The sequence below is a fragment of the Chanodichthys erythropterus genome, chromosome 13 (assembly GCF_024489055.1).
Source record: "Chanodichthys erythropterus isolate Z2021 chromosome 13, ASM2448905v1, whole genome shotgun sequence".
NCBI classification, from domain to species: Eukaryota; Metazoa; Chordata; class Actinopteri; order Cypriniformes; family Xenocyprididae; genus Chanodichthys; species Chanodichthys erythropterus.
Genome location: NC_090233.1, coordinates 42,902,847 through 42,930,627, shown reverse-complemented (window position 1 = coordinate 42,930,627; position 27,781 = coordinate 42,902,847). Strand labels below are relative to the sequence as shown.

Genomic DNA, 27,781 nt, shown 5'->3' with positions numbered 1-27,781 from the left:
AAAATGTTATAACTTTACTCTTTGCGTTCGCTCTGTGACTGCTGTGAGAGACGTTGCACACTGTATTAAGCTGATCGATTTTAAAATATCATATTATTAATTTATTAGTAATTACTGTTACTAAAAATAAAGCTGCATCTGATGATGCTATGTTAGCTATGTTCCTCACACGTCCCGGAGCCTTGGTTAAAATTGCAACTTTCTCACAATTTACAAATAGTTGGAAAGATTTGGGATATTGTAAGTACTCAAGTGAACAAAAAAATATAACACTGGCCTAGTGGTTTTTGGTTATTTTACTGCAAAATTCTTACATTTATTGTATATATATATATATATATATATATATATATATATATATATATATATATATATATATATATATATATATATATATATATATATATATATATATATATATAAATCAAATGTAATTTATTTGATGGCAAAGCTGAATTTTTAGTAGCGATTTCTCCAGTCTTCATTGTCACATGATCATTCAGAAATCATTCTAATTTGCTCATTTGGTGATTTGCTGATCATCAATGTTGAAAACGGCAGTGCAGCTTAATATTTTTATAAAAACTGTGGAAACTGTGATCATTTTTTTTCAGGATACTTTGATCAATAGAAAGTTCAAAAGAACAACATTTATTTGGAATAGAAATCTTTTGTAAAATATGTCTTTACGGTCACCTTTGATCAATTTAATGTGTCTTTGAATTAAGGTATTAATAATAATAATAATAATAATAATAATAATAACAACTTACAGACACCATCTTTTTGAATGGTAGTATATACAGTATATATTATTTACCCCAGTATTAACCATCAAATTAAAAATCCTGATAAATTGGAAAGACTGGAAGCTTTGTATTATGATTTGGCACTAATGGGCTAAACCCCAGGTGTCATTTATATCTAGAGAACCCCCTGGAAAATGGTACTCATTTAAGTCAGTTAATGAGGACCAACCAATCTACATTTCTAATCATTTTACGTGGCAGCAATGGAATGATAAAATACATAATGAAAGCATAATTTACACATCTAATGCACTTTCTTTGTAATTAATTTTTTTTCCCAAGCATTAAAAAAGCTTTCCGTCTTTGTGTGAAAGTGAAAAAGAGAGAGAGGGAAAAAAAAAACATCTGTGACTATTTCATTACAACTAAAATGACGCACATAAGAACTTCCCAGCAGGCTTTGACGGCAACACATGTGTGATTGTGAAATCAGCATCAGGAAAGGGGTTGTGGAGGGGGAATGACTATCAGAGAGTGAGAGCCTGCTCGAAGTAACTATATTCCACAGAAAGGTCATATGTAAAATGGTGTAAAAAAAGGCTTTAAAACATACAGTCTTAAAGACAGCATAAGAAAAAGCTGTGAAGCAACTCCGCAATGCTATACATGAACCTCAAGGCAGTCTTGGTTATCTGAAAAAAATCTTTTTACCCAAAACCCAGCAGAGTCACAGCCTTTGACCAAAACCATTAATGATTAAACACCTTGGGTACACAATCTCACTCGCAGCAACACAAACCCACACATAACACCTGGGGCCACAAGCACAAGCAAACCACACAACCAGAAACAGCTGTGTTCCTCCTCAAACCGACGGGGACAAATGTACCAGCCTCCCTCTGAAAGAGAGCCCCCGCACACCCCCACACAAACCACAGCGAAAGAGGATGTGATGAACACCGCAGAGGTGTTAAAGCACCGATGAAAAGGATAGAAATGGGAAAGCTTTGCTGCACTGTAATTACTCTTATCTAACGCGCCTTTCCTACAAATTAGACTATGGGATATAACTACAAATTCTGCCGTTCAAAACAGCCTATTTTCTTATTCACAGACTCTTTTTTTGTCTGTCTGCTCGTCTCCAGCTCATACTATGTGTCCCCATGAGGATGGGCTTGTATTCATTTATTGATTTGTGGTTGTCTCCCAAAAGATTAAAGATGCCTGGAAATCTCAAGGCTGAATGGAGCATTCTGACATGAGGCAACCAAATCTAGTGTTTGTTTGACACATTGAGACCACAGCTTGTCATTATCATATTGGAAAGGGAGACGTGAAAAAAAATAATAATGGTAGGTGCTTGGAAGAGATGAGCAAAAACAAATCATAGTGGATTTTGCTATCATGGTGCTTGGGCGCTGTGTGTGGGTTTTAGCACATTGTTATGCAGTTACTAAGGTGTTCTAAACAGATGTTTTTGCCCATTTTATCATCAACCAGGTGAAAATCATACATTGAACAAAAGTGACAGTAAATGTATTTATAATGTGATAAAAAAATATATATATTTCAAATAAATGCTGCTCTTGTGAACTTTCTATTCATCAAATAGTCCTGAAAAAACAGTTTCCTCAAAAATATAAGCAGCAAAATTGTTTTCAACATTGATAATAATAAGAAATGTTTCTTGAGCAGCAAATTAGCATATCGGAATTATTTCTGTAGGATCATGTGACACTGAAGACTCAAGTAATGATGCTAAAAATTTAGCTTTGTCATCACAGGAATAAATTACATTTTACAATAGATTAAAATAGAAAACAATTATTTTCAGTTGTAATAATTCACAACATACTGTTTCTGTTTTTACTTCATTTTTTCATTCTTAGGTAATGTAGTTAATCTTATTGTAAAGTGGTACCAAAAATAAAAAGCGTACCCACCCCAAACTTCTGAATGGTACTGTATAGCCTGACAAATTACTGAAAAAAGAGCAAAATACAAAGACCGAAAGCCACATTAATCAGCAGCTTCCTATATGTGGAAGCCATTTTTTTCTTTCTTAATCCACTGACCCATATGCCTCTGGCAATGAATTATGGATTCTCAAAATTCCCATGTGCTGTAACATGCATTGTGCATCAGCTGCACTTCAATATTAACAGTGAGGAGGAGTGCTTTGAGATGGCGTTGAGGTAGGGGGTGTGAACGGGGGGCGTGTGGGTCGGCCGAGGGGAGGGATGTGGGGGTTATTGATTAGAAACATACATTGTTTAGGACGAGTTGGTTGGGGGTTCATTGGGACATGCTGTCCTTCACCAGTGCTGAAAGTGAAACAATGTCTCTCTTCTGGCAGTTTCATTAAGCTTCATTCCGGAAATTATATTGCACTAGGCTGACAGCTTACTGGAGAAGGTACACCCTTATATTACAGAAAGAAAAAAAACCCACACAAATCTCTGAACGCTTGATAAAAGCAGACAGATATATCCATACAAATGCATATTAAGAATCAGTCAGATTAAGAATTATTCATCCAAAAAGGATGACGATGATGGGGGACACCCATACAATCATATAAGAACACGCAAACCTACAGAAGCCTGCACACATCCTATGGGAGAGGCTCTATATAAGATGAGATGCAGTTGATTGAAAGATTAAGGATTTAGAAGAGAATGGTAATCTAGGCTGTCATGAATGATAAATGAACACTTGTTTAAAGAGATGAAGAGACTACAAATTGATTAATGTGCTAAGAGGGCAGGACACCAGAATTACTGTTCCACCTCAGTCTAACACAAAAAGAAGGCAGTAGTCGAACAAAACCCCAAGAAAGCTTTTATAGCATTGTATTTTTTTTTTATTTTTTTTTTTTACTTTTTCTATATTTATATATAGAATATATATAATATAGTGACCTACAGGCATATACAGTACTGTTCAAACGTTTGAGGTTGGTACGTTTCTTATACTTACCAAGGCTGCATGTATAAAAAATACAGTAAAAACAGTAATATTATGAAATATTATTACAATTTAAAATAAACTGCTTTCTATTTAAACATATTTTGAAATGTAATTTATTCCTGTGATGACAAAGCTGAATTCTCAGCATTATTACTCCGGTCTTCAGTGTCACATGATCCTTTAGAAATCATTTTGATATGCTGATTTGGTGCATAAGAAACATTTCTTCTTATTATTAATGCTGAAAACTTGTGCTTAGTTTTGTGGAAACCATGATACATTTTTTTCTACAAATATCAGCATTTATTTGAAATATAAATCTTTTGTAACATTATAAATGTCTTTACTGTTATTTTGATCAAATTAATGCACTCTTGCTTAATAAAAGTATTAAATTCTTTTGAAAAACCTTACTGACCCCAAACTTTTGAATGGTAGTGTATGTATATATATATATATATATATATATATACATACATATATACATACATACATACATACATACATATAGAACACATATATTCCTTTATATTCCTATATAATATATATATTATTCCTAACATCAAAACCCTGAAGGATCTTGAACTTACATTAGTGATAGCCTCAGTGTTTGCTCCTGTAACGCAAAGATGACGCACCACCTCCAGACCACCATTACTAGCTGCCAGGTGAAGAGGTGTTCTTCCAAACTAAAAACAAATAAAAAACACTCTTTCTGAGCATGATTCATCACAAGCAGTAACTAGAAAACAAAAGGTAAAAAAAAAAAAAAATTGTGTGAACAACAACAGTTGAAAAAAGTGCAAAACGTTGATGATTTCTTTTCACATTACTCTAATTCTGTTCCGCTTGACCTGTAAAGCCCTCATTCAGAAGAAACACATATCTACTTCCAGCTGTAATAGAAGTGCCATTTAAACATTTCACACAGAAGTAACAACTTGGCTTAAACAACTGGTATGTAAAAATTTCAAGAAAATGACAACCAAGTAAATGGGGTCATTTAAGGGGACTTGGAAAAAGGAATGGATGATAATTCAAGACCAAAAAAAGTGGTTCCTCAAGTGCAATGATTAATACTTGAATACAATAAAAAGCAAAGACTCTGGTTCATAGGCTAAATCTAGGGTTATTATCGTTAACTAATACTAAAGTTATTATTTTGTTAGATCAATGAAATCATCTTGGAACACTACTTGTAAAATAATCCCAGATTGGTTGGGTTTTAAACACAGAAAAGAAACCAAGGCACTTCTTCCAGTCCAAAAAAAGTTAAAAAGCTTTTATTCACATTATAGCTAGTCACAATAGAAAAATAAAGAATAGCTTTCAAAAAAAAAAAAAAAAAACACTGCACACTGATGCAATTCGGCCTTCAGCCTTCCTCAGAAGCTGCGTCCGAATTCAGAGGCTGCATCCTTCGCATTTGAAGGCAGATTGCGTCACCGCAGCACAACGAAGGCTGTCCTGATTCAAAGGCTTCTTCAAATGTGCCCTTGAAATGTGTGTTTCGTTTTGCAGGTAACAAAGGATACAACAAATGGATCCTTCTTGTCCTACCCTACTCCAGTATTCATTGCATGCCAGTGACGACAGGATATTTTTGAATATCCTAGAAATTGCCGGATTACACTTTTAAATGTAAGTAGTGGGTTTCAACTTATCTATTGTATACAAATGTAAAAAAAAAAATATATATATATATAAAGTGGTTCAAATGTTGACTTAAATCTTACCAAGATGCGATTTTACATAGTTTATGCTCTTTATTATGTACATAAAAGTTTTGAATCCTGTTTTGTTTTATTAGGCAGTTGAATATAAAAAGCAGACTGCCACTCATCAACAGCAGCTGTCACAGTTGTTAGGCAACAAGAACAGTCCTCCATAGGCTAGACCATCCCATTTAACAACACTCAGGGTGAAGCCTCTGAATTGGGATGCGGCTAGAGCGTGGCTGCGTTCCAGTTCGGTTTTTAAATGCCCTTCCCTCGCTAACTTCACTCAGTCTCGTTGACTCGGATGTACGTCATTGCTTACGTTGCACGAGTGCCCACTTCTGGCGGAACCTTTGTATGGGCTGAACTGGAACGTCCTAAGCCCTTGATCACTTGGAATCCGCAATGGAGCTGATTTATTATTTATTTTTTTCCCCTTACAAAATTGTTTAATACAGCATTCTATATGTATATATGTGTGTTTTAAATGTTTAAAAAATAATTAGAATATCGTAGAGTTGTTTGTGGTGGGGTAAATTAAACGCAATATGTGGTGACGTCACAATCGTGTTGCATTGTGGGTTATGGAGCTGCCTGAAGTGTACATATGAAGTAGACTCGCTCCCTCGGTCAAAATCGAGGGAGCGAGGGTCTGTCCATATAAATTTCCCTCGTCCACTTCACGAAGTGGAACGCACTTCAAAATGGCGGCAGGGATTCCCCCGAGGGGAAGTGTTTAGGGAAGTTCGCGAGTGCGTGTCTAAAACCGAACTGGAACGCAGCCCGTGTCAGGTACAAAATGAGTCGCAGGTGTAGATGTAATTAGTTACTTTGTAGAGTTTGGAGAAACCAAATGAACTATTACAGGGGGACCAACAGTATAATATTGTTACCAATTATTAAGTATAATGGCATACATCAAACAAAAAAACAAGAAAAAAAAAACAAAAAAAACTTTTTAACTTTTTTTGGACTGGAAGAAATGCCTTGGATTCTTTTCTAAAGTATATGTTAATTTTGTTAATTGAAATACAGCTGAAATATAAATATTAGACAATAGATAAATAAATAAGATGAAGCATTAAAAGTAGTAATTGAAAATAAATACTAAAACTGAAATAAATATTAAACCTAAATAGTAATATAAAAAAACAAAACAAATAAAAAATACAAAAATATAAATGAAACTAAAATTAAAATGAAAACTGAAAATATAAAAATAAAAGCTAGTTCAAAATATTAATAAAAACTATGATAGTGAATAATACAAAAAGTAACACTGGCTAAAAAACACAATTAGGGGCCAAAAAAAAAGCATATTATACAATCCTAGTTTGAATCTCACTTTGTTAGGTATATCCAGATTGGCTTTAGCAGCACAGAGCCGTGTGACCACAGGCAGGTTGCCGTCCTTGCAGGCGATGTGAAGGGGTGTGTTTCCGTGACGATCCTGGTGATCCACATAGCAGTGATGGCTGAGCAGACACTTCACCACTTCAATTTGACATCTCCTCACTGCCAGATGCAGAGCGATGTGACCGTCCTGAAATATATATGTGCAAACGAACCATGAAAAGGATAGTCAATAATTATTTTGACCTTAAATGAACCATAAAACACCCAACCACTGCAGTAGTTAATGGTTAATATTTTCTAAGTGTCTGTGTTCACCTTATCAGCAGAGTCCATGTCTGCCCCATGCTCCAGCAGACACTCCACGATGTCCTTGAAGCCGCGGGCGGAAGCGGTAAGTAACGGGCTCTCACCCTCACGGTTCCGGGCATTGACATCACAGCCAGCCTCGCACAGGACTCTGGCCACCGCCGAGTAACCGTGCCATGCTGCACAATGTAGAGGTGTCTCCTGCTCCTGTAGAGGCATGAAAACAGTCTTTGGCATTCAGACCGAGAGCTTGTGAATAACCTTGAACACATGGAGCTAACAAAACAACATTACTCTGTGTCAAGGCCATTTCACATGACGAATTGCTCTTAATTAGCCTGCAACCCAGGTTGACACCTCCAATGAATGTAACAATTTTAAATATCCAATACGTGTCTGTTTCTGCCACCTGGGATGGCATGTGATTATAGGTTTTCTTCAACAGAGCAGGATATTATAGTGAGCGGTTTGCAAAAGTGGGATGAAAACATAAAATGTTGATAATGGTTAAAGCAACCACTCTAAAATGAACCTGTAATACTATTAAATAATAATTTAGTTGTGCACATTGTTTATCGTTAGTCTAATAATTGAACACGTACACACATAAACTTAAAACGATTATCTTTATTGCATTTCTCTGAAGTGGTGTTTCAGGCTCATTAATCTGAGGAACAGGACTATTTTTTATCATGCCCGTTCGTCAATGGAAGCAATGTGTTTCCAAAAACACAAGAGACTATGTGCCTGTGAAAGTTACTGCTGTGAGCTTATGGTGCTGAACAAATGAAGTGAAGCACGGACATGATTCGTTTTTAGCACTCGTGTAACGTCAGCACTTGCGAAACCATTTATTACACCATTTGCCTTCATTCGCATTTCTTACTGTCATCAAAGACATCTGAGATGAAGCATTTTCTTTCTTCTTTCAGGTTGAACATTATTAGAAATACTTCCTAATACATTATCATTCAAAAGGGTAAGATTATTTTATATTTTTGACTCTCTCTTAAGCCCCGGACACACCAAGCCGACAAATGGACGTTGGGCAACGTTGGACCACTTTTAAGCGTCGGAAGACTAGTATCCCAGTGTGTTCTGCACCATTGGCTCTAGTTGGACTCCGTTGGGCCGTCGGGCAACAGAGAGAACTCTGATTGGCTGTTCAGTTTAATGAATGAGTCGAAGCGTGAGAATAATAGCAAAACAGTGATCAAAAAACTCAAGGCAGTACAGACAGAAGGCTGGTCTAATTTTACGTCATGTACCTGAGTGTTCCTGGGCGAATGCTTAACTTTAACGTGAGCCAAGTGGAATATAGAAAGTGATCCGCATTAATGATATTCAAACGGATATATACGAATGTATATGAAAAATAGACAGCGATCTGCTTGCACGCAGGTGCAGAATGTGTGTGCTGGATGATAATCGGCTGTAGTTCTCTCGGTACGTTCAAGTGCAGTTTTTTGCCCCAACGCAAGGCGACAACACAGTCGGCTTTTATCAGTGCTTGTTCTTTTGCGTCAGTTTGGTGTGTCCCTACCCTTATGCTCACCAAGGCTTGGATTGTTTAAAATCAAAAATACAGTAAAAGCAGTAATTTTGTTAAATATTATTACAATTTCAAATAACTGTTTTTTTTTTGGGGGGGGGGGGGGGGTTACCGTATATAAATACATTTTAAAATGTGATTTATTCCTGTGATGGTAGAGCTGAAGTTATTCCAGTCTTCAGTGTCACATGATCCTTAAGAAATCATTCTGATATGTTGATTTGCTGTTTAAGAAATGTTTTTATTATTATAAATGTCCAATAACATAGACATTATCAATATTGAAATCAATTGTGCTGCTTAATATTTTTTGTGAAATTTCTTTTGCATTTTTTGAGATAAATAGGAAGTTCAAAAGAACAGCATTAAACTTCTTCACTGTAAGTTATGATAAATTTAATGCATCCTTGCTCCTTAAAAACGTATAAACTGTAGTATATATGGAAAGGAAAACTACTTGAATTCTTAATTATTTTTGAAGTAATAAAAAAAAAAGTTGCATTCAATTTCTTCATTAAAAAAAGTACATAAAATAGTACTTTTGAAAATCATGTGGACTCACATGAGAGTCCAGTCATATCAGCAGTCTAATAAAAGCGGTTTAATTTTACATGGAGCAGGTTGCCTCATGGGGGCAGACATCTCATGACTAATGAAAAAACACATGACCAGTCTAACACTACTCGTTCGTCTTATCTTTGTAATCACCCTTTTATCGGCCATCTATTAAATCAGATGACTTAATATCACATTTGTACTATGCTAACTGAAAATGTTTACTTTTCATGATGCTACATTCAAACCGCTAAGTGTCATATTAGTCCATAATGGCTTGGGCTGTTCGTTGTTCAGATCAGTGTAGATCAGTGTGTGTGTATGACACATACCCGGTCCAGTAGGTCAGGGTTGGCATGGATGCTGCAAAGGTATTGGACTACATCCACGTTACCATAGCGAGCTGCCACATGCAGAGCCGTTTCTCCAGACTAGAACAGAATGTCAAACATTACTCACATTATGAATTACATGCTGACGTCTGCCCATAATTCAGTGATGAGCAGGCATTTTATTAATGTGATTACATTTTGATGATCTGAAAAAAAAAAAAAAAAATGCAATAACCAAGTGTATGTGTACATCAGGGAAACAATCCAAACTGCTGAATAAGTCTGCTATGAACTTCATTAAAGTATTTCCCTGACGCCAAAAAAAAAAGCAACTGAAAAGCCTGCATAAACACAACTTGACAAGTTTAAGGGAAATCCTTGAGTGCTGAATATTGCCAAAGCCAGTCCCAAATCAGCTTTGCGACAGGTCTGAGCACAGTGCTCCTCCTAGCAACAGTTTAGGCCGAGGCGGACGTTTTAAGAACTCAATTTACACCCGTAATGAAGCTGCGGACACTCCAAGTGTGATTCTGTATGGCACTCCCGACAAACTCAACAACACTTTACCCCGCGATTTCGATTGACTGAGCGCACTTCACTGACTAGTGAGGCAGTCAACAAACAGTCAACAATTATTTCATACAACGGCCAACCTCAGGCCAGCGAGTAACCATAGCAACTGCAAATTACCAATGGGAAGTAGAGGCGTGTGAACTCGGTAGGAAAGGTTTTCTGGAGAAAAGGTGTCGGATGGGGAAAGCCTTTGAAAAATCAAATCTGTCCTCTCCCTGGTGCTGTGATTGTTGAGTGTGTGTGTGTGTGTGTGTGTGTGAGAGAGAGAGAGATGGAAGCACCTTATCTTGGATGTCCAGAGGGCACTTCTTTTCATGCAAGAATCTCAAGGTCCCCACATGGCCATGTCGGGCAGCATAGTAGATAGCATTGGCTCCAGTCTGAGAAAAAGAATGGCATGTTGAGCAGAATTGTACGTATTTGCAGCTGTTTTGCATATTTGATGTCTATCATGCCCATGTTTACCATTTAAACTCTGTTAAAACTACTGGTAAAGCATGTCTTCAGTACTATTGAATGTTTCTGGAGCATTTTGTCTAATGTGTATACTACCATTCAAAAGTTTGGGGGTGGTACAATGAAATTAAAACTTTTATTCAGCAAGGACATTCAAATGATCAAAACTGAGCACCAAATATTTTCGACCCTAAACATTTGAACACTAGTGTACATTATTTTTTTAATTTTCTTGTACATGAATTAAAATGGGAGCATCAATTACAACACCTTATCAAAGGCTTGAATCTCCGCCCCTTTTTTCATTAGCACATCAATGATCTGGACGTTTCCACAGCCCGCGGCGATCAGGAGCGGAGGGGTTCCGTGCTGAAGCATGCACACACACAAAAACAAACAGAAACACACACAAAAACAGGAATCACTGTATTGAATATAACAAGGCACTAATAGCTACTTGAAGCTTTCGAAAGCAGCTTTAATTAAGCCTATAATTCCGTGTCAGTATGAACGTGGCAATTCAAATTAGCCCGATTCATTTTTCAATGTTCACAAAGCAGTTTTAATTGGCGAAGAGTGATCACAGTGGTTGGTAAAAAAAAAAATCCTGCAGACACAAAACTGAAATTGTTTCTCAAGACTGGCAATAAACTCCTCTGAATGAATAAATGCATGAGAGTCATGGGAATAGTTCTCACTGTACACAAACACAGATAGCGCCGGACAGCTCTGAGCAATGCAATTAAAAACACGCTTGTCTCTTCACATCAGTGAGCAGATTACAGTTTCATCAACCTCGGCCTCATTCCCTCCTTCTACACAAACACTTTCTCTGTCTCACACACACACACGCGCACATACGCACACATTCACTGAACACACACTCACTGAAAATAATCTAATAAAAACATTTAAAACTGGAATAAAATCTGAAACAATTGTTTTTTTCCCTCACAGCATAAACCTTAAACCTTAAATTTTGTTCAATTTAAACTTAAAACACTAATTTACTACTGGGGTAAGACAAATAACCTTAACTCAAGATAGTCTCTCTTAAAACACATCTTGCTAAAGAAGACCTATTGTGCCCTTTTACAAAGTCTCTTCATGCCTGAATGTTGAAAAAACATTATTTTTCACATATTTTATTTTGTTGCAGCACTTCTCTTCCCAGTCTGACAGTAATGCTCTGTTTCGTTCCTGTCTCTATGAAAACCCTCTTTACGAAAAGCACAATGTGCTCTGCTTGGTTGGCTGGATCAATGTCTTGTGATTGGTCAACCGCTTCAAGCATGCCATAACCACGAGTTTCAACATACTACTCACGCAACACAACCAGGCCTTGCCCCTTTATTTTGCATATGCCTTGGGCAGGAATTATTTAAAGGTCCCGTTCTTCGTGATCCCATGTTTCAAACTTTAGTTAGTGTGTAATGTTGTTGTTAGAGTATAAATAAAATCTGTAAAATTTTAAAGCTCAAAGTTCAATGCCAAGCGAGATATTTTATTTAACAGAAGTCGCCTACATCGAACGGCCAGTTTGGACTACATCCCTCTACTTCCTTCTTTAATGACGTCACTAAAACAGTTTTTTGACTAACCTCCGCCCACAGGAATACACAAAAAAGGGGGAGTGGTCTTGTTGCGCTCCCACGAAGAAGAGCAAGAGTTGCGTTTGTAGAGTGTGTTTGTCGCCATGTCGTCGAAACGGTGTTATTTTCATCCCGCAGTCCAATCACCTTTGTTTGGCCTTCCCAGGGACGCTGTACTTAGAGATCAATGGTTACAATTTATGTTTAACTCGATTCCCAAAAATTATGATTGTGGTATCCTTACTGCAATAGTTAATGTTGGACTGCAGTGCACATAATGGCCACAAGAGGGGAGTATGTTTATGTATACGGCTGTTTTCCGTATGAGGTACTCTTCTGAGTGAGTGCTAACGTTGTACATTTTCTGTCGCTGCTTGTGGAGATTAAAGAGTTCAGTCTCTCGGGAATCATTGTCTTTTGTGTTCATTCGGCACAACACCACAATAATCCACATGTAAAACTATGTGCAGCACACGTTATGGTAAGAGGCGTGACCTTTCCGGGCAAGGACCGCTAAGCTGCTGTCGAATCACAACACAGGAACCGCTGGCACAATCAGAACTCGTTACGTATTTCTGAAGGAGGGACTTCATAGAACAAGGAAGTCATCAGCCTGTTTTTATGACAGTGGAAACAGCGGTATACAGATAAGTAAATTATGTGAAAAATACTGTGTTTTTTTACATGCGAAACATGAACACATGTTATATTGCACACTATAAACACAATCAAAGCTTCAAAAAAACATGAAAAACGGGACCTTTAAAGGTGCAGTGTGTAAATTTTAGTGGCATCTAGCGGTGGGGTTGCAAATTGCAATATAGAGAAGCTACAGTGACCAACACAGGAAAAAGATGCCATCATCTGAGAGAGCAGAGAGTAGCCAGAAAAAAGCGCTCTGTAGAGCAGTTTGTCCATTTAAGGCCACTGTAGAAACATGCCAGCGCAAAATGGTGACTTAACATGTAAGGAGACCCGCGGTATGCAGATAGAAATGGCTCATTCTAAGGTAATAAGAACATAATGGTTCATTATGTAAGGTGTTTATACGCCACTGAAACATAGTTATGTATATTATATTGTACTTCTGTCAATACATCCCACTAATATTTACAGATTGCACCTTTAAATGAGGGCTATTGTGATGTGTAGGTTCCCAGAAGAAAAGTCAAGACTACAATCGAAGCATTTCAGGGAGTTTAGAAACAGAGCTTATATAGAAAACAACTCCCTCTGGAGTGTATTTTATGCTTTGTAACTTTGCAGGACCTTTTTCATGCAACATTACACACTAAAGAATGTTGAAAATGTAAAAAAGCATAATAGGCTATCCTTAAATTGTTGTTTTTTTATTTTTATTAATAAAAATATTTAATTTAAAATGTGTCTCAAATTGATCTTGATATAAGGATCTTTAAATATTTTTACTGACTAAAAATACTGATTAAGAAAAAATTTAGCAGTATTCCCTTGCATGCATCCGGAATGATTAGCATAATAATGGTTATTAACCCTCAAGCCACTTTCATTCTATTCAAAATTCCCATTATGATGGTGACTATGCAAAGCACAGCCACACACAAAGTCACACACAGTCACATGCTGCACATCTCAGACAATGTAAACTCAGACGTCATCGGCGTACTGTGACACTGATACACTTATCAGCTCAATCAAGCTCAGGTTGGCTACTGATCACTTGGACCAAGACCAAGTCAAGTATAACCATTTCACTCTCTCTATCTTTTTCCTTCCCCATATCACCTCTATAAGTCTCGCTTTGTCTCTCTCACCTTGTTAGGTTGATTGATATCATAGCTGGTCAGGGATCCAAGCAGGTGTTTCAGACCTGGAACATTGTCGTCGTTGATTGCGTGGATAATAGCCTTCATGACAAATGAGTCCTCCTCATCCTGTCAAAAAACAAAATCCATAAATTACTGAATCTAAACAATATCTTCATGATAACAGACCAAAACACATAATACAAGCAAACATGACACATTTTAGTATAATACACAATTGTTCAAAAGTATGGAGTCAGCAAATTTTTTGTTTTGTTAAAGAAATTAATACTTTTATTCAGCAAGGATGCATTAAATTGATCAAAAGTGACAATAAAGACTTTGTTACAAAAAAGACTTCTATTCCAAATAAATTGATTTTTTTTTTTAATATTCATCAAAGAATCCTGAAAAAAATGTAACAAAACTTAGTTTCCACAAAACTAACTATGTTCAACATTAATGATAATACAAAATGTTTCTTGAGCAGCAAATCAGCATATTAGACCGATTTCTGAAGGATCATGTGACACTGAAGACTGGAGTAATGATGCTGAAAATTCAGCTTTGCATCACAGGAATAAATTAAATTTTAAAATGGAAAATTGCTATTTTAAATTGTACTAATATTTCACAGTGAAATACACTGTTTTTACTACATTTTTAATAAAATAAATGCAGTCTTGGTGAGCTTAAGAGACTTAAAAAAAACTTTTGATGGGTAGTGTAGGTTTTCAGGTCAAATGTACTTATTCATTAAATTATATTAATAATTTTTGCATAGATTTGGGCTTTTTTTATATATACTTCTATAGATTAGAACATGTCACAAACCAGACTCAAACCCGTATCACCCATGTGAGCTCCACAGTTCCAACATGTCTTTTGCACAGCTCTGACTTGATCTATTTGTGAATTAAAATAAATGACGAGCTCAACTTCAGATGAAAAACTGCGAACATGACAGTATTTAGGCTATTAAACAATATGCTTTGGAAGCAAAAACAAAAGCAAGCCTCCTTTGACAGTCACACTTTGAGCAAATCCTTTTACGCTCAGTAGTACTACGCTTGGTCTTATCAGCAAATACACAGCGTGAAGTCCTAATCCTATTGAATAATGCAGACGAGGGGCGGCCCACAGACAACGCTTTCTCTTCATCGCTCGACCGCTGCTTAGTGTGCTATGTGACCCAACCACCTCCAAACTGCATCTGACAGTTCAGACATGTGTGTCAGAAGACTCAAATACACAGCTAGAGGGAAACTGGACTGGCCGTGAGGGACAGAGAGAGAACGAGAGAGTATGTGTGCTTGTGTTTAGTGAAGAAGTGTACTGGAATAACACCCAGATAGACCCACATACACATCTCATACAAGACGAGTGTATCCAATTACACAAAACGCACGCTCGAACACACTCTACAAACAGCCAGAGGCTTCTACAGGGAGTGATGCTAGAGTCACTCCTGGATTGTAAAACACGACTTCTATGTGATTTTGTGTCAGTTTACGTGACCTTTAGATGATTTACGTTTGTGAATTTGGGTGTAAATTTGTTCTGTTCCTGAAAAAGATAAAAATAAAGTGGCACTTCTATGGTACAGTGATGTATCAGTTAATAATCCCATACTTTGCAATATATAATAAGGTACTGACTGATATTCAGTAGCATATTTTACAGTCCTGTTCTGCAAATACATAGTATGTACTTATTATAGTAATTACAATATCTGGGTAATAACTAGGTACTAACCATGATCCTGCCTTTAAACCTAAACTTAACCAATCATATAACCAGTACTTTCTTAGATAAGAACACTGTAAGTACACTTAAGTGCACATACTGTAAAATAAAGTCCATTAAAAAAGGAATTTAAAATGCATTTCAAGGGTTAGTTCACCCAAAAATGAAAATGATGCCATCAATTACTCATCCTCATGTCGTTCCACACCCGTAAGACCTTCGTTCATCTTCAGAACACAAATTAAGATATTTTTGATGAAATCCAATGCGGCTCAGTGAGGCCTGCATAGCCAGCAAGATAATTAACACTTTCAGATGCCCAGAAAGCTACTAAAGACATATTTAAAACAGTTCATGTGACTACAGTGGTTCAATCTTAATGTTATGAAGTGATGAGAGTACTTTTTGTGTGCCAAAAAAACCAAAATAACGACTTTATTCAGCAATATCTAGTGAAGGGCGATTTCAAAACCCTGCTTCATGAAGCTTCGAAGCTTTTGAAGCTTTAAGAATATTATGTTGTGAATCAGTGGTTCAGAGCGTGTATCAAACTACCAAAGTCACGCCCCCCAGTGGTGAACCATTGCAATTTCAAAACACTTATGACGTGACGAAGCCTCGTTTACTGAAATCACGTGACTTTGGTAGTTTGATACACGCTCCGAACCACTGATTCGAAACAAATGATTCGTAAAGCTTCGAAGCTTCATGAAGCAGTGTTTTGAAATCGCCCATCACTAGATATTGTTGAATAAAGTCATTATTTTGTTTTTTCGGCACACAAAAAGTATTCTCGTCACTTCATAACATTAAGGTTGAACCACTGTAGTAACATGAACTGTTTTAAATATGTCTTTAGTAACTTTCTGGGCATCTGAAAGTGTAATTATCTTGCTTTCAATGGAGGCCTCACTGAGCCATCGGATTTCATCAAAAATATCAAAAAGACGAACAAAGGTCTTACAGGTGTGGAACGAAATGAGGGTGAGCAATTAATAATAGAATTTTCATTTTTGGGTGAACTAAGCCTTTCAAGGTATTTTCTCAATTGAAAAAAAAAATCACAATTTGTCAATGACAAATCACAAACTGGTGTCAAAATCATCCACTTTTGGTCAAAATGAATTTGAAAGAACTCTCAGCAATGCTGCATGTATTTGATTAAAAATAGTTAAAACAGCAACATTGTGAAATATTAATATAATTTAAAATAATGTTTTCTGTTTTAAAATGCAATTTATTTCTGTACATTGAATTTTCAGCATCATTACTCCAGTCTTCAGTGTCTTCAGAATTTGTGCTCAAGCAAAATTTCCTATTATTATCAATGTTGAAAACAGTTGTGCTGCTTAATATGTTTGTGGGAACAATGATACAGTTTTTTTCAGGATCGTTTGATGAATAGAAAGTTTAAAAGAGCAGCATTTGTTTAAAATAGAACACTTTGGTAACATTATAAAAGTCTTTACTGTCACTTTTAATCCATTTTTATTGTATCCTTGCTGAATAGATGCATTAATTTATTTTAAAAAGTAGCCTATAGATGGATTATTAGAATGATAAAGATTTCACATCTTGATTTTTTGCTGCTGACACCCTTCCTGTATGAAACAAACCCATTTCCTGTTCTTAAAGGTACCCAAAATTGATCACATATTTAAGTGCACTATAAAAGGTTGAAATGTTTCTTACGGTTATAATATTACCATAATGCCAGTAATATACTAATATATAGATATTAGAGTTATAAGATTATTTCAGGTGAAGGTGGAGTGCATTAGGTAAAAAAGACGTTTATTTTATAGCAGATTATCAGATGTGTGACGTGTACGAAGCAGGGGAAGAGAGAGATAGTAAGCTGTAAACTTTAGATAATTTATGTAGCACAACGGCATAACACTTCACTCTTCAGGCTTATCACACATCACTAAGCAAATATCTGGACAGTAGAAAGACCATGCAAAACCTCTCATGACCGTATGAGTGTTGATGAATGTGCGTATATTAGTTTGGATGAGTCATATGACTTTATGGCAAGCTTCAATATATATGTTCACGGCAATTAGCAGTCATGTGCATTAAAGTGTTAAACCGTATTCTTCCAAAACCCGTAGAAACCAATTATAGAATTCAGAAAGGACATAAGTGCAAGTATTTCATTATGTCCAAGTCAATTTTATGTGGAGCTGTTTTATGTGTCTGCCTCTATTCTCAGGTGTGTGGGAAGCTCACGGAGCTCATTAGAGCCGTTTCATCCCATAAACACAGTCCAGTCCAGGCCTCAGGGATACGGGGGTTCCTCTGCTGTTGCCAGGCTGATCATGTGTCTTTTTTGGAGTTTTGTTGTTCTTTTTGTCAGTTCCTTCTGTTGTTTTATGTTGTAGTTTTGTTGGGGGGTGTGTCTGAACTTGAACTTGTTTTTTTTAATGCACTCATTAAAAAAAAAAAAAAAAAAAAAAAAGCATCCTCTTGTGTCTGCAAATCCTTAACACAAGCTTTGTTTTTAAATAAGCTTCTAGAAAGGTGACTTTAACTGTGAGCTCTTACCAGTGTGTCATCACTGCGTGCCACACTCATGTTGCTCCTAGACAGGAAGGAGCGGGAGAGCCGGTTACACAGAGAGATGAGACGCACCGATTGCTAAGGAAGACAAATAAAACAAACAAGCCATATTAAATGATGATATGACATAGATGATATTCATGACACCTTCTGTACAATTTGTAACAGCAATTAGTACTCTTTTCAGAAAGATTAAATGACATTTAAATAAAACTCTTTAAATAAAGTATTAACCAACTATTATGTGTTTTTTGACATGAGCTTAATTCTGAGCATGAGGGCACTGTACCTATGTGCGTGCTTCTTTGTTTCATAGCTCCAAGGGTTTGTTTTTCCATGCTTTTAATATTGTGTGTGGAAACAGTGTGACTTGTTGGTGTGGCACATAATGCTGACTGAGGGCACAATACTGATCACGCTTTATGTCAAATGACTGGCTAACATAACGTCAATGTCTTATAGCAAAACATGGTTAAAAATGAAATGAAAAAAGCACCTTCCACTTTCTTCTGGCAGCGAACTTCTTAAATTTCTCCATATTCACAGCTGATTCCTTACGACTCAGTGCCTGCTGCGTGTCCTTTGGCTTAAAAAAAAAAAGAGATTGACAGATTTAACCATGTTAAGGTAATAAAATGTTTGATACGTGCTTCATGTGTAGTGGTTGTTGGACAAACCTTGATCCAGGGATGTTGAAGACTGTCCAGGATTGTCATTCTTTTTCTGTAAACATGAAAACATAATTTCACTTAAAATATTAATTTAGTATATGTAATAAACATAGACAGGCAGTCTGTGAAACTCTCTTCATTATGATACTTTCCATTTAAGTTAAAAAAAAAAAAGCTCTTACAAATAAGCACATAAAGGACAACCTTTAGAAGAAACTAGAAGGCAATCGTTATACAAATTCAAAGATGGTTATCGCACTGTGCACACAGATGGAATTGTGGGATTGGGTTTTGGAATGTTGCATATCAGCTTTGGTGACAATGTTTAGGCCTAAACAGCATTTATGCTGTGAATGACGCATTTTAGTGAAGTACTGAGGGGACTTCCTCAGAACTAGTTTTAGAGTTTTAGTTCTCTTTAAAAAAAATCATCAGAGGCGAATGAGGTCAGTCCACAGTGTAAATAAAAATGAAATGAGAGCACTCAATGACAGAGATGCAATTTTGTAGACGAATATGGAACCAAATTAACAGGAATTAAGATCTCCACCTTCTTGTGCAAAGCACTTGTTCCTTTTTGTTGACAACCACATCCTCAGTTTGTATGATTTGCGGTGAATGTTCTTTGCGGTTTTCAATGATTCAGACAGTATAGACAGTCAATTTACAAACAGTTAATTATTATTAATAATACAAAAATATTTTGTTTGATAACTTTATTCAATTTCTGTATATTTTCTACCTGTTAGATAGAATTTTTTTTTAATAATATATATAATATTATATTATATTAAATATAAATATTTAAAATATATACTGCCTTTATGTTATTTCTACATTAATTTGGAGATTAAATGTGAACTTAATTAAAATTAATTAATTGCGATTAATTACAGAAAAATGTGCAATTATTATTATTATTTTTTTTTTTAAAATCGAAACAACTAGCCTCAAAACCCTACCAAACAACATCTAAACATCAGGAGCTACTTCAGTGATCCTCACTTTGGATCTTTGATCAGTAACCGTGCAATGAAGTCTTTGGCCAGAACACTGGTGTTGCTGAAGTACTCCTCATCAAACTCGTAGTCCACAGCTGACACGTTAGCAAGTGTCTCCTGCTTATTTTCACCCAGGAAAGGTGAGGCTCCACTAAGCCTGAAGATACAGAGAAAAAAGAAACCATTTTATCTACCATTTATTGAATGTGAAGTTCTTCAGTATAGCGGCATCCCACAAAGGCAAGTTTGATGTGAATGTCTGATGCTGTGATATTATAAACTGCAACCCACCAGTTGCCTGACCATTACTATTAAAGTGTGAGGAAATCAGCAAAGGCCATTTAGCATTTAACACTTAAATAATAACCACTTTATTATACGTGCTGTGTTCCATTTTTTCCGTTGTGATGATAATCTCTGTTCTAGACCATAGTACCAGAGAAACATCTGTTCATACGAGCTGTCTTTCCACTATTATAATTAATATTTATTGCTGTTGCTAATTAAAAATCTTAACTGATAAATATGTGGGGTGAGAAACACTATCAGGAGAAAAACTTGATTAAACATTGTAAATATTGTTGGATTCATTATTGTAAAGTTACAGAAAAGTCTCAAAGTGTGAGAAAAAGAAAGACAGGTAGAATAGGAATGCAAGGAGAGCGACAGGATTAGATGTGACAATGGTGTGCGATATCTACCTGATAAAAAGCTCTATTTTTATTTGCCAATGATGAAAGAGGAGTGGGAGGAACAGCCCTGAGATAGACAGAACTTTCCAGCTCTCTTTAGACTGCTAATATTAGCACATGTTGATGGACAGATAGTGATGGACAGATAAGATGGAGACTTTTTTGGATCAAATGTGGCTCTAGCAATCCTAAAAGTAGGCTTAAATGTAATGATCTTTATGTAACGTATTTTTTTTCTTTTCTCTTTTGAGTATAGGGTGAAATATGAGTCAGATATTTCCTGATAGTTTCTGTGAGATTCACCTATGTTTATGTCAGAGACATGGGGATTTGGTTCCCATCAAAAAAGGAGGGTCCCCTTAGGTCTTATCACAAGCAACAGGCAAGTTCCATTGTTTATATTGCTCTGTGATATGCTTAGTTCCCTTTCACTAACACACACACACACACACACACACACACACACACACACACACACACACACACACACACACACACACACACACACACACATACACACGTATAGAGTTAACAGCAACCTCAATGTTTCCACAGTAAGACCAACACCAGCTTTACAATTAGACACTGCACTTAGAGGTTGCGCTAATAATCATTATCCATCACTTTGACGGACTGGGTTATAAATTCCATGTCTATTTTTGTATGGCAGTAAAACACTGTACTGCTTGGTATTTTTATGTGACATTGATATCACAAAAACTTCAGTAGCAAGAGCTCTTTCAGCCTCATCAAGTGCTTGGATTTTTCTTTTTTTATCTGTCAATGTTATTAAAATGTGGTAAATGACAGAGAAAAACTGTCAATGCAACCTTTGACTGAGCAGATCATGGAAACATCAATGTATGATGCAGCACTTGGCTGGATGGAAGATCTTACTGAGCTTTATCCTTTTAGTTCAAACATCAATCATTAGGAAAGTCATAGAACGACAAGAGTTTATTCTGTGACACTAGCTGATACAAGCCTGCAAATTAAGGTAATGAAACACTTAGTTCAACTTTATTTGTTTCATATTCAGCTAAATTTGGACACCAAGCCTTCGTTTTACTGCAGAATATGATTACAACTATGCTTTGAGAAAAATAATTCAGTTACGAAAATGGATACTATTTACAGCCTAAGTGAAAATCCATAAATGTATTCCAATTTGATTTGTAATGATATATACTATATTTACAACATCACAACAACACTGATGATTATGAATACTCACAGAATATAAGTGATCACTCCAATGCTCCTAGAGTTAAACAGAAATAAAAACACAAGATTAGCATAGGAAGTGAGCTAACAGTGAGGTCAGATAATGATATAAGATAACACTCATTCTCACCACATGTCTGCCTCCAGGCCAAGAGGCTCATAGTTTACCACTTCTGGAGCTGCAAATCAAAAAAACAATATAGAAGAGATTGGGGTAAGCTGTGCCAGTTTTGACTTAAGTCATCCTATTTGCAAAGAGAACTGAGAGCTAAAACTTATACACCTGATTATATTTCAGGATGTCTGCAAACCAAAACTAAAAACAAAAACAAACCAAGCTAGTTGCATGTTATCAAGGAGCAAGTTGAATAGGTTGGTAAACATTCTTATTTCAAATAAAATAAGAACATAACTCAGAAAAACAAAAATCTACTAATGCAAATCACATACAAATCTCGTTCAATCATTTTTTGCTGTATATCATTCACATTTTCATACAACCAAGATAATTTCATATTTGAATGAAATGAAAGAAACAATATCAATAGTATATGTTATAGCATTTCATGCATTTGGAAGTAAATCCTACTATAATTTTTAAAGTCTGCATGAAATTATAATTGATCCTGTTATATTGTTAGCGCATATTACTAGTATTGTGGTAATTAATCTGTGCAAGTTTACCCACAGAAAAAAAAAAAAATGATTGTCTTTGTAATTAGTCAAAATCAGAAAATTTCTCTGATGACCCCAGCCCTTCCCTATATTTGTTCTCATTCAATACTCGGATTTACTCAGTAATAAGTCACAATACTGAAGTTGGTCGCAAATTCCAGTTTACAGTTTCTTTAAGATACTGACACGTTTACCCTGAAGCATCTGACATAATTTACCCGACAACAACCATTTTGGGAAAATGCTTTATTAATAATCCATTACTAATCTTTAGCCAAATAATTAACATGGTTTTATATATCAGCAATTCAGACCTGGTTAAGTTTGCTTAAAACTAAAACTAGAAAATCTATTTTGACATACAAAATACAGTTTTTAGCATTAAAACAATGCTTTTCACTTGTGTGCATCTCTCAAATAGATATATATGAACTCTTTTTTGCAAGATGAAGGGGTGCAACACATCCTACCCCACTCTCCCTAACAAAAAGGCCTGCAAAAATGTCTAGAAATGCTAAGTCGATACCAAGATATTTCCGTAGTTTCTCACCGTGAGCTGTGAAATGAGTCATTGGTTTCAGAGGATCTCAATTTCTGATGTGTTAATGAGAAAACAAGGAAATAAAGCTGAGGTGGTAGAGATACTGCTGCTCTCTATACCTGAGAATTGACTTAGATTTACCATTTGTCTTATCGTGCCTTATCGTTACCATTTGTCTTATCGTGTCTGGATTCATTCATTGACCAGGGATGCAAAGGAGCAAGTTTCTCTTTGAACCTAAGGCTAAAAAATAAATAAATCAATGAAGTAATGCCTGTGTAATGGGCTAATTGTTCAACTACCGGGACTGTTTTGGATTAGTGTCTCTAAGACCATGTGTCTAGCTTGACCGGATTCTCCTCCATGAAGCCCGATCGTAATTTTAAGCACTGAAATAGACTACACTGTGGGGAAGCTGGAACTTGACCGTGGCCTTTAGCACGGTCTCTGTATTAAGACTGCTGTATCATCACTGCCTGCAGCCATACTGGCTGCCATTCAGGTAGGACTGGATGTGATGCCAATGGCATGGGATGGGGGTGGCGTGGGTGTGCATGTCTATGTGCTTTCTGGGATTGTTTAGGGCTTGTTGTTGTAAAATTTGATTGAAAACACCATAGAGCTGACTTGTATTGTTAAAATAAAAGCAGTAAGATTTAAGGAGAATTGTTATGTAGATGTACACAAAAAAAGACCAACCAAACACATAAGCACACAATACCAGTTAAACGTCTGAACACACATGACTAAAATAATGTTTCTCATTATCTTAAAAGCTTGTTAATATAAAAGCCTATATCATTTTTTTTCCCCTCCCCACTTAAGTTTAAATATCTGCAGGATTCATTCGATCACAAAGCAGTGATCCATGGTGTTTCTTTACAATTATGTCAGGTTTGTGGTTCAGATTACACATGAAAGAAGAAAAGAATGGATTGGACAGAGGATCATAACAATAAGAGCTGGTGTAATTACAACACATCTCTATAGACTGACCAGTGGATGACACTGACCTACAAACTCCGGGGTACCAAAGATGTTTTTGAAATCGTTGCCAAAATCGATCTTGTGGGCCAGGCCAAAGTCAATGAGCTTAATGCGTGGGTGAGGCACACTCCGGTTTAACAGCATGATGTTCTCCGGCTGAGAGAGATGAGAATAGAGAAAGAATTGGAGGGAGAATGCAAAAGAGAGAATCAGAGGAACTAATGATAGGTACAGAACAAAAACACAGCAGCAGAGGGGGAGAGCACGAGAGTGCAGGAAATCTGCCATAACACATGGAAATCACATGCAAAGCTAGAGAAACGTTCTCTAGAAAGAACAGGCATACTCAAGCATGGCAGTAACAGATCCCTGCCTGGACATTCCATAGAAACAATACTTCCTTCAGTGGGCTTTATTCATGCACGGACTAATCTCTTAAAAGCTCCAATGACTTCAAAATATTTAACAGAAATGTTAAGGAAAGCTGTGTGGATGGCTGCTCTGAAAGCAGTGGATCTAATTACATAAACATTGTTGCTGGAGTAACACGAAGGATTAGACATAAAATGATAATAATGAGAGACTCAGTGACTGTTTGACTATTTCATTTTATTATTTAGGTCACAGTTAAGTTGATCAATGTAAATGCTGGTTGCTTTGATGTTAGTTTGTCAGTTAGACTGGTTACTCAGGTTAAGTCAGAAATAAAAACTCAATCTGCATCTGAAACATTCAAATCAGTTACTAAATAATGAATGCAATTCAGCAAAAAGTACATAGGGAAAAAGGACTGAATTTATGAACATCCCAGCTCCGGAACACCCAGCAATTATGTAAAAGGTGGAAATGAGTGGATAACCAGCAGGGAGGATAAAAGCGCCTCAATTGATTTGTTGTGGCTGGTCTACAACAACGTTAATCACCACAGTCTGGCATTGGGGTGAAACTCAAATGTGTCTCAGTACCTTCAGGTCAAAGTGGGCAATCTGTTTTGAGTGTAGGTAACTGACTCCATCCAAGATCTGCTTGAGGAACTCGGTGGCCTCCTCTTCACTTAATGACTCCTTCTCAGCTAGAAAGTCAAAGAGTTCCCCACCTGCCACACTGTATAGAGAGAGGACAGATGTTGACACTTGCAATAGAGCTAATTATTTAACCAGGATAAATTTAATCGAGATAAAATATCTTTTGCAAGAGTGACTTGGACAAGGTGGCATCAAAGAACACATTGAAAAATTATATACTGCCAAATCCAACATAGGCTCATTGAAAAAACATACAGTACCTCTACTTGCATTTTTGTAAAACACAAAAACACAAATCAATCACTGCAGTTTCCAACTGAAATGAACATTAGGGGCAGTAAAACAGCAACAACTTTTATTCCTTTTCAGACAAACTTATGATGTTTGAAACCATATGTATTATGAAAAATGAAAAATGCTATACAAATAAATGTGAATTGAACTGTAAGATTACAGGAGCAGATTATTGATAAAGAAAGACTTTTTTTTTCACACGATTCCTTGCACAATACTATGACCTCAAAACATTTTTACCATAGTGCATTATTTGTAATACATTTTAATGCTTGCATCACATAACCAGTCCTGTATGTGTCTTTTCTGATGGAGCGGTTATGCTTGGCATGCTTGGTATCTCACCCAGTTCAGCATTGTACTTGTGATGCAGTACCATGAGACACACACGAGTAATGACAAAACACATCAAAGACTTGAAGCAAGCTAAAATGGCATGGTTGCTTCAGCAAATGTGATTATGTCATGCTTGCTTTTGTTAACACAATCAGGTATGTTTAGGGTTTAGTGTGTCATACATTATTTTCAAACGCTATAGGGCATTAACCTTTAAGTACCACTCACCGGATTCACATTCATCTGTTTCGGATAAACCTGAATACACTTTTAGCACCATTCACTGGGAGTTTCACTATGAAAGTGTTGTGAAACATGCAAGACACAACATAATATTATAATTTTGCAGAAATATTGCCACAGGTATGTTTTTTTCCAATGAACCTGGCTTGGCCAAACCAGTATAACTGCAAATTGCAAGAAATTTTGAAAGAAACAAAACCAAAAACACAAAACTCGCACCTAACATGCCAGATAAGGTGTATCACTTAAAGGTCCCATGACATGCTGATTTTTGGATGCTTTTAAGTGGTCCCTAGATCTGAAGTCTCATTCCCGAAATTCAGCCTTGGTGCAGAATTTCAGCCACTACAAGCTAGTCTCACAATGAGCTTTCCTCAGGACGTGTTGTTTCTGGGTCTGTAGCTTTAAATGCTAATGAGGAGGAGAGAGGCGGGGCAAGGTGGAGGGTGGGTGTGGCCTTAACCATCTTGCGGCTACGGTACTATGCAGCAATGTGCTAATGTTGACACAGTGGATGCGTCGCAATGGTTCGTAGACACGCAGTTGTTCAAGCATTTCAGTTTGACCCAGAATCTGATCCGGATGGAGAAGCACCAGATGATGAAGTTGCAACTCAGCGGCTAACTCAGCTCCGAATGGTTAGTTTAAAACATTGTGTCTGGATACGGTACTTTAGTTGGTTTATGTATGTTGTTACAGTTATTATCGTGTAGCTAATGCTAGCCTACATTGTTGGCTCTTCATGTTGCTCTGATTTGCTATCATATTAATATATATTAATATATATATATATATATAAAAATTATCAGCTATAGACACTAACCAGCGCAACTAAATTAGTCCTCTGCCATTATTACAAATACCTTTTCGGACAGGTGTCATTGTGGAAAATGTGCTACCAACATCATTTATTTGTTTACATATTTTATATTTCATAAATCTTAAAAGGTTTTACAATCTTATTACAATTAAATCAAGCTCTGCAATCTGGAAATGTGGATATCGCGTGCGCCAACAGCAGTTATCCGAACAACAAAGAAATGTACAACACTCGCGTTACAGTGTGTGTATTCACACATATAACGTTACTTGATGCGGTCTACAATAGCGACAGTAACTGGGCTGTATTGGCCCACGTTGAGGAAACTGTGTGACGCAGACCTACAAAACTATGGGAAGTTGTATCCGCGTATTACCAGAGAAAATAAAATTAACCCACTGTTTCGTCATAGGCTCGGATGAAGGAACTAAAAAAATACTTTGGTGTTCATTTGTACATCCAAACACTGAGCAACTGCCATGCTTCGCTCGTTTACAAGCCATGATGTCTCTCGAGGGAAAAAATATATATATATTGTGCTCGAATCTCACTGTAGTAGCTCATTTTCTCATGGGCGGGCAAAGCAGAGAAAGGGGAGGTAACCTTTCCCCGTATGACGACATATAGGGAAGACTCCAGATTGGGCCGTCTGAGTTTTCATTTTCTCAATTTGTCCAGGGCTCGGTTTACACCCATCGCCATTTCTAGCCACTGGGGGGCCATTTGCAGGCTAGGAGAACTCATATTAATGTTAAAAAACCTCATAAAGTGAAATTTTCATGCCATGGGACCTTTAAAGTGTATCACTTAATTTTCAATGTTCAAACAGAGACAGGACAATACATAAATAAAGTTAAATCTTAAAATGTGAATTAGGTGATTGTTTTGGGAATCAGATACCCTACAAATCAGGATCAACAGAATTACATAGAAAGAAACACCAATAAAATTATCTGAGAATTAAATCTGCAATAAAAAGTTATGGCTATGGTGTAAGAAAAAATAATCACCTAGAGTGAGT

General features: G+C 36.4%; 1 protein-coding gene across 4 annotated transcripts in view; it reads right to left on the bottom strand.

The window, feature by feature from the left end:
- dapk1 (death-associated protein kinase 1) overlaps nucleotides 1-27,781 on the bottom strand; it is a 76,147-nt gene that overhangs the window by 17,213 nt on the left and 31,153 nt on the right. For 3 of the 4 annotated variants that reach the window (XM_067406036.1, XM_067406039.1, XM_067406037.1), the window contains exons 4-18: nucleotides 25,008-25,146; nucleotides 24,069-24,198; nucleotides 21,970-22,018; nucleotides 21,850-21,876; nucleotides 19,928-20,080; nucleotides 18,929-18,974; nucleotides 18,748-18,837; nucleotides 18,237-18,329; nucleotides 13,953-14,072; nucleotides 10,838-10,936; nucleotides 10,393-10,491; nucleotides 9,539-9,637; nucleotides 7,109-7,306; nucleotides 6,783-6,980; nucleotides 4,310-4,408 (exon numbers count right to left, since the gene is read on the bottom strand). In XM_067406036.1, coding sequence (XP_067262137.1) covers nucleotides 4,310-4,408; nucleotides 6,783-6,980; nucleotides 7,109-7,306; nucleotides 9,539-9,637; nucleotides 10,393-10,491; nucleotides 10,838-10,936; nucleotides 13,953-14,072; nucleotides 18,237-18,329; nucleotides 18,748-18,837; nucleotides 18,929-18,974; nucleotides 19,928-20,080; nucleotides 21,850-21,876; nucleotides 21,970-22,018; nucleotides 24,069-24,198; nucleotides 25,008-25,146 — 1,639 coding nt within the window. Of the gene's footprint in view, nucleotides 1-4,309; nucleotides 4,409-6,782; nucleotides 6,981-7,108; nucleotides 7,307-9,538; nucleotides 9,638-10,392; nucleotides 10,492-10,837; nucleotides 10,937-13,952; nucleotides 14,073-18,236; nucleotides 18,330-18,747; nucleotides 18,838-18,928; nucleotides 18,975-19,927; nucleotides 20,081-21,849; nucleotides 21,877-21,969; nucleotides 22,019-24,068; nucleotides 24,199-25,007; nucleotides 25,147-27,781 lie in introns of those variants that run through there. The other variant, XM_067406038.1, reaches the window with a different exon arrangement.